Here is a 7,500-nt window from a genome sequence, read left to right on the forward strand (position 1 = left end):
GATGATGATGTCCAGTTTGCTGTTAACACAGAACAGAAGATTGCACCTGGTATTTACTCTATTCTTTGTAGTGCATGTAAAGAATGCTTAAGAGATGGGGAATACTAACCCAAACTACTGCCTTTATCTTGTTCATTGATAAAGTTCACCTTGAATATCTGACTCTCATCTTCAAGCTGAAGTTTTTAGATTATTTTTCTTTTGTTGATTTACTTCATTTTACTGTCATGGTACTGTTTGTGTTTTGTCCTTCTAATTTCTTATTCAAATACTGAAAACTATTCAACCTAGCTCCTAAGAAGTTATATTAACCCATTAATACCGGTATATTTTGAAGCAGAAAATAAAAGATTCCGGGCAGCTGCAAAATCGACAGGTGGGGCTGCCCGGACTCTGCCCGCCCGCCCGCTGCGGCCCGCTGCTGTGTCGGACCGCAAGCCCTGGCGTCACACTGGCAGGACACCCGTCAATGTTTATTTTTTTGGGTGTCTCATATGTGGGATGCTCGTCGTTTGTGGGTTAACCCTTCAATCCAGACGATGTGACCATCACATCATAAAAAAATGAAGGGGCAGGTGACATGAACATGCTGCAATGGGAAAAATGGCTGCAGGCCAGGTGATGCAAACTTGCTGTCAGGAGCAAAGGCCAGGGTAATAGAAAAGACTCGCCAGAAGTGCACAAACCTCTTGGTAGGTGATTAGATTAATTTGGCATTTAAATAGGTGCATTGGCATTATTCCCATCAATAAATGAGTGTGGAATGTAGTGGCTGTGAGCCATGACTAGAAGAGTGCCTGCTCCTGAGAGAATGCCATTTCCATGCTCAGCATCCTTTTCCTGGCAGCACAGGTTGTATTATAGAATAATAATAATGATAATAATAAGAAGAAAAAAAAGGAGAGAAAAAAAGACAAATAACAACTGCTCCATATTTTTACTTTTATTTACCAAGTTATTTACTACCTAGAGTGATGAGTATGTGCAAGGAAAAAAGTCTATCACCATCTAGATAAAGCAAATCATAAGACAAATATGGACATAGGAAAATGGCTAAAAAGCTTAAAAGGCTTACACATAAAAAGAGAAAATAATATTGTAAGGTTTAAGCAAAGAGTCTTATCAGCCCACATGAGTGTTTGCATGTACCCGGCCTACAAGCCATGCACCCGGTAGAGCAGCCACTCATGTAAGCGCAATGCCTGTATTTGTTCCATGTAATTGCCATGAAGCATCGAGATCCAAGGGATCTGAATGCCAACAGGGATGGCATATACATACATGCCATACGCACTGTGAATTTAATCTATTAACTCCTTTTACATATAGATGGCTCCACAAGTACTTAGTAACTGATGAGCCAATTATGAGTACTACCTGTCTTACCTGTTTACCCTTTTCCTTGATTTTCAGAAATATTTTCTGGTGTCTTATGAAGCTATTGGTAATGTCAATTACACTATAATAATTACAATGTCTATAAAAATAAAAGCATCAATATTGGTAACAATAATAATAAAAAATAATAATAAATAAATAAATATAAAAAAATAAACACAAGGAAAGATGAAATCAGGTGAAGTCACAAGATCTACTTTGTGGCTAAGCACTTGCAGAGCCATCTATGGGCAGAGACAGTTCACAAAACAATAAAACTTTAAACATAACATTTTCCTAGTGATGGTGGATTAAAAGGCAATATTTTAGCACCAGTATAACTGACACTATGACAATATTATGATTTCTCTAACTTACACTCTCGACTACCATCTTCAGGTGACACAGTAACTGTTCTCTATCAATATAAATAGTCATAGCACTTATATATAGCAGAACTAAATTTATCATGTAGAAAACAGTCACAAGCACTATCTAGCCTCCAATTCTTCCATGAGCACAACCTTCAGAAATAATCAGGTGATGAAGTGCAGCCTAAGAGCAGTAGGAATGCCTATGTTCGAGGCTTCAAACATTTTTCTTTAAGAAATAAACAGATGACTGTCACTGAAGTAAAGACCTCAAAAGTGACAATATTTGTAAAAAAAAATATATATATATATATATTTCAGACTAATCATGATCACTTCAACTGTAAACCACATAAAGCAATCTCAACAATTCTACAGAGGAACCATCAATCTTTCAAAAACTGTATAAGAAAATGAACATACTGGTATCAAATCATTGGATCATAATCACATGACAGAAGATGTCAATTTAGATTTCTAAAAGGCCCCATTTTGCATCTAAGTGTTCCAGTGAAAACTATACAGCCAATGTATTAAGTAAATGCCACTGGCAAAAGGTAATATATACTGTAGTTCTGTTCAATGAAATGTTTCTACACACAGAAAGCTCCACATGTACTCCACCACTAATGAATCAATTAGTGGACATCATGATCTCACCTGAAATATCCTTTCCCAGAGTTTTTTGGATTTTTTTTTTTTTTTGGTAATGATATCAATATTTATGCTTTTATTATCATAATATAGGTTATAATTACTATTATGTTGAAAACATTACAAATAGTAATAAAAGATTCAAGGAAAAAGATAAACAGATGAGATAAACAGCAACAATAACTGAATCCTTGGTTGACTAGGCACTTGTGGAGCCATCAATGTGTAAAGACAAATCAAACTCACAGGAGACAAGGCATGTCAACACATGCCACCCCTAGTGTCATGGAGTTGATATTCTCTTTGACGTATATACATTAGTTATTCTATCTATCTAAAAATAGTGAGAAGAGTTATCGTCAAGTTTATCTACATACTAAACCAAGGCTCTATTAATTTACAGTCAGATAAAAAGCTTATCATATAGGCCTTAAAATCCTTGATTTTGGAAACTACAATATTCTGGACTTTTTGGACTGTGTCTCATTATCAATGCAAACCTCGAGAGCTTGGTAGGATAAATAAAACCTACTCTTGAAATATCTGGATAAATTCTTTCAACAAAATATCTTTCCTTGTAAAAGTGAAGAAATTTGGAAATTACAAATAATCTTTATTGGCAAAAAATGCCAACAACAACAGAAAACAGATGCCAAATGTTACTCACTGAAATGTTTATATCTGAGTGGTAACATTACTAATTTTTGCATCAAAATTTGTTGAAAATGTCTTTTGCCAACTATAGAAAATCGAAACACAGATCTATATGAAATTAACCCATTCAATCCAAGATAACCCATCATGTTATGGTTAACTGTCTCTCATACTAGGATGATGGTTCATCATATCGTGCATGGTAGTGACTATTATAAGTCGTGCGTGCTTGAGATTTGTTCACCTGGGACCTCAAAAGAAGTCTTAAAGTCTCTTTTTAGTCTAATTACTTAATAATCATTTATGCTGCAGCCAAGAGTGTGGTAAATCTAATTTTTCTGTGCTTTTTCTCTCGAGCAGCTGATCCCCTTTGCAATCCAGTGTATGGTGTCATATGGTGCTAGAGGCTCCCATCGTGAGTAGGTTAAGGAGCAGTGTTTCTGTTAACTTTACGGACATGGCAGGTACAACGGCTACTGCATCTACTGCTTTCTTTGCTGTCTCTATTTCAGTGAACACCTGGGAATGGTCTCCATACAACAGCCAAGTCCAGGAAATGAAAATACTGGTTCTTTTATTCAACAGTTACGGTCTTAGGGATACATGAAATACAAACATGATGCATTTCTTTTTTTCAAAATCTACATCTTGGAATCTACCATCTGTGCCAAAGGGGGTAAAAGGAATCAGAAAGAATAAGGCATAAGAACAAATTAGTGAATGACTTACCTGGCTGGACAGGTGCTTGAAGTTTTTGGAAGTTGTAACCTGTTCTCCAGTCCCAGAAGTATAAGGTACCATTGTCTGCTCCCGAGACTAAAACACCTTCACGATTCATGGCAAGGCAGTTTACAATTGCATTGTGACCAGACAAATTCTGTAGAATAAAATATGTATGTCTAATCATCTCATTAAATGTAATGAAATATCTTTCTTAAGCTGATCTGATAAAAAAAAAAAAAAAAAAAAAAAAAAAAAAAATAATAATAATAAATAAATAAATAAATAAAAAATAGAAATAAAAATAATAATAATAATAATTCAATGTAATTGTTGTCCACTGTGAATAAAAAATCCTTTACTTTTTTCTTCAGTTTCCAAGGAGATAACATCTTAAATGAAAGAGGAAGTAGGGAATTATCAAAAAGAGAAAGACACTGAAGTTGAAGTCAAAATGGGAGGAGAAAGTAGGGGAATTATTATCAAAAAGATTTTAAAATTACCTAATAAAATGATGCATCCTTTAATTTTTGTCAGAATGAATGGTGATTGCTCCATGGTTGCTACAGGGAGAGAGATAGTGAGAAAAAAGAGAGAGTGAGTGAGAAAAAGAGAGAGAGAGTGAGAAAGAGAAAGAGAAAAAGAGAGAGTGAGAGAAAGAGAGTGAAAAAGAGTGAGAAAAAAAGAGTAAGAAAGAGAGTGAGAAAGAGAAAGAGACAGAAAAAGAGAGAGAGAGAGAGAGTGATGTAACTTTACAGCTGCCATCTTACTTCAACGTAGTAGTAATGACATCATATAAGGAATTGGTTACTGACACCAATTCCTTATATGATGTCCTTAGCGACATCATTGGTTATGGTATGTGTCATCTGACCCAGGTTGCTTTGACATCATTAGCTACTGTTGGTTCCATGTTCCTGCCAGTGTCGAAGCCTACAAAATTTTCCATATATATATAGGGGGGCTTGCTGCTCATTCATCACTCGCTTTTGCCATGCCTTGCTTAGTAAGCATTTGAAATTTATCAGGTTGACACCACTGTCGACACCATGCTGTACAGTGAAGAGCCAGTTTCCAGCGTGGCTGCCAAGCTGGCTCTGAGGAACGGCTCTGGCTCCAAGGGGTTTTGTCTAGCAGTGTAAGGACAACATCCCCAGGCATGAGGAGTTCCGAAGTGATCCTGGGGTGAAGGTCCCTCTGGATGCATCGGACTCACCCTTGGAGATCTTTGGTGGGTGTTTTCACTGACGATCTCCTCGATCTCATTGTATCAGAGACCAGCTGGTAAGTTTTGTTACTATCACTATTGTGTTCTTTCTATTTGTATTCATGCTGAGGAAATCTAGCAATGAGGAATCAGAATGTATTACTTACTTGTTTTTCTTTTCCACTCCCACAGGCATGTGGTCACCCACCCTACTCCCGCCTCACCTCATATGAGGAAGTGGATTTCTATGTCCCGGTGGGAGGTCATTGCATACCTTGGTATCTGCGTGATAATGGGGATGGTGGATCTTCCCAGTTATCATGAATACTGGTTGACCAATCATATCCTACATCATAAACTCATTGCTGAAGTCATGAGCAGAGAATGGTTCGACCAGTTGACAACTCACCTCCATTTTGTCTAATTGGAGGAAGGAGCTCCACTCCCGAAGGACAAGATGTGGAAGCTTTGACCAGTCATAGACTCCCTAAATGACTTGTTCTGGTTGATGCTTGTCACAGGGCAAGACATCATAATGAAAGTTCTGTGGGTGATTAGCTTTTAGGACCTACAACCTAACCAAGAGGGTGAGATTCGGGTTGCGACTCTATAAGTTCTGTGCCAGTACCGGACTGAGCAGGACTGTGGCAACATGCCCTCGTCCACCAAAGCGGTGCTTCACTTGATGGAGATTAGCAGCTGGGATACCAGTTGTTTGTGGACAACTGGTACACGTCTTCAAATTTCTTTCATTTGTTGCAGGCATGCAGGATGAGTGTGGTAGGGACCACCCGAATGAACAGGATGTTCATGCCCAAGGACCTCAGTGTGAGGAGGAAGGGTATGTTGATTACTGTAGCAGCAAGATGAAGTTCTTGGCCTTGATGTGGAAGGACAACAACACTGTAACCATGCTGTCTACCATCCATACTGCTGCAATGGAAGGGGATAAGCCATCTGCAGTAAAGGATTACAACGTCAGCATGAAGGGTATTGATATTGGTGATCAGATGGCGAGCTACTACCCGACGACTATCTGCTCCAATGTTCAGCACAGGAAGGTCTTCTTCTTCCTCTTTGACATAGCCATCATCAACACCTGGGCTGTCTATCATGCCCTAGGTGGAGAGGACTCGCAGAAGACCTTCAGAGTCAGCTTTACCTCTGAATTCTTGGGGAATTTCAGAGAAGGGGCAGACTCCACCAGAGCCCATACTGCAACGCAACCACCTGTTGCAGCGAGGTGGGTTCTGCAACAGTGTCAGCATGGTGTCACCGCCATCCCTGACAGCAAAAGGAGGAGGTGCTGTTGGTGCTCCAGGCAGGGTAGATGCAGAAGCAGCAGGACCTTCCACCCAGAATGTGACATCGGCCTTTGCACCTATGGGTGCTTTGAGGCCTGACATTCTAACAGGTGAAACTGCAGTACTGACCAGTACAAAATAAATTTACTTTTTTTATTAAAAAAAATAAATAAATAAATAAAAATAAATAATAATAATAATAAAAAAATAATAATAAATAAATAAATTTTAAAAATCTGATTTACCTTAACCAATCTTGGCAAATAAGAGTGATATAAATATTTTTTTGCTGATAGAAACATATATAGCATTATTAGAGTCTGGACTATATACTAAAAATTCAAAACATTGAAACAAGTGTTGAGACTGCATTTTAGCTTTTTGAGCACACAAACCATAATGTTTGTTTCTCAGGTAAACTCCCACAGCTATAAAAGGAGTATAAGGTTGGAGCTTGTGCTCTGATTTTTTAGCCTGCAGCTGGCGGCACTTGGGAAGGTCCCCATCAGGGCCTGCGAAATGAGGCTTACCGCACTCTGAAAAAACTGTTGCTAGTGGGTTAATGCAAGACAAAAGAAAAGGATTTGTCTTCTAATTCTGATAAAGCTACATAGCAGGCCAACAACAAATACAGCCTACTTGTGTTGGATTTGCTCTAGTACAAAATTTTACTTTTGAAAGCAGCCATTATTTCAGCATATTGTTCATTATCTTTAGGTGAATAACATATTCTTAATACAATTACCAGTACACAAAATCTGTAACAAAAACTAGGTAGGTTATTTAAGTAATACCAAGGAATAAAATAAACAAATGTACAAAAATGCAAAGTCATTCTGGTTCCTCACCTGCACAAACTCTCCATTGGGGCACTTCCACTGCTTGATGTTGTCTGGGGCACCTGAGGCAAACATATACAGCTCAGGATGGGCAGCCAGGGCTCGCACACTCTTCTTGTGGTGGGTCAATTTACAAGTGGTCTTGCCAGCCGCCAGATCCCACAGCCGGATTGTGAAGTCATGAGAGCCTGTAATCACCTGTGGAGAATAGAGAATAAAATGTAATTGTGTTGTTGTTGGATATGTAATCTCATGGGAGAAGAGCTCATTCATAGATAAAAATTCTCCTAGAGGAAAATAGGATTCTAATTTACTGTTCTAGCTTACAGTATGAGGCTATCCAGGCTGATCCAGCATCTATTGTGCGGCCAAGA

At 38.3% G+C, this 7,500-nt stretch overlaps 1 protein-coding gene across 1 annotated transcript in view; it reads right to left on the minus strand.

The window, feature by feature from the left end:
• Positions 1-3,785: 3,785 nt before the first annotated feature.
• Tango4 (transport and golgi organization 4) overlaps positions 3,786-7,500 on the minus strand; it is a gene marked incomplete at its 3' end in the record, with an annotated part of 21,631 nt that continues 17,916 nt past the window's right edge. Inside the window, 2 exon segments of the mRNA XM_070121960.1 lie at positions 3,786-3,933; positions 7,136-7,324. Coding sequence (XP_069978061.1) covers positions 3,786-3,933; positions 7,136-7,324 — 337 coding nt within the window.

This window comes from Penaeus vannamei, chromosome 5, assembly GCF_042767895.1.
Source record: "Penaeus vannamei isolate JL-2024 chromosome 5, ASM4276789v1, whole genome shotgun sequence".
Classification (NCBI taxonomy): Eukaryota; Metazoa; Arthropoda; class Malacostraca; order Decapoda; family Penaeidae; genus Penaeus; species Penaeus vannamei.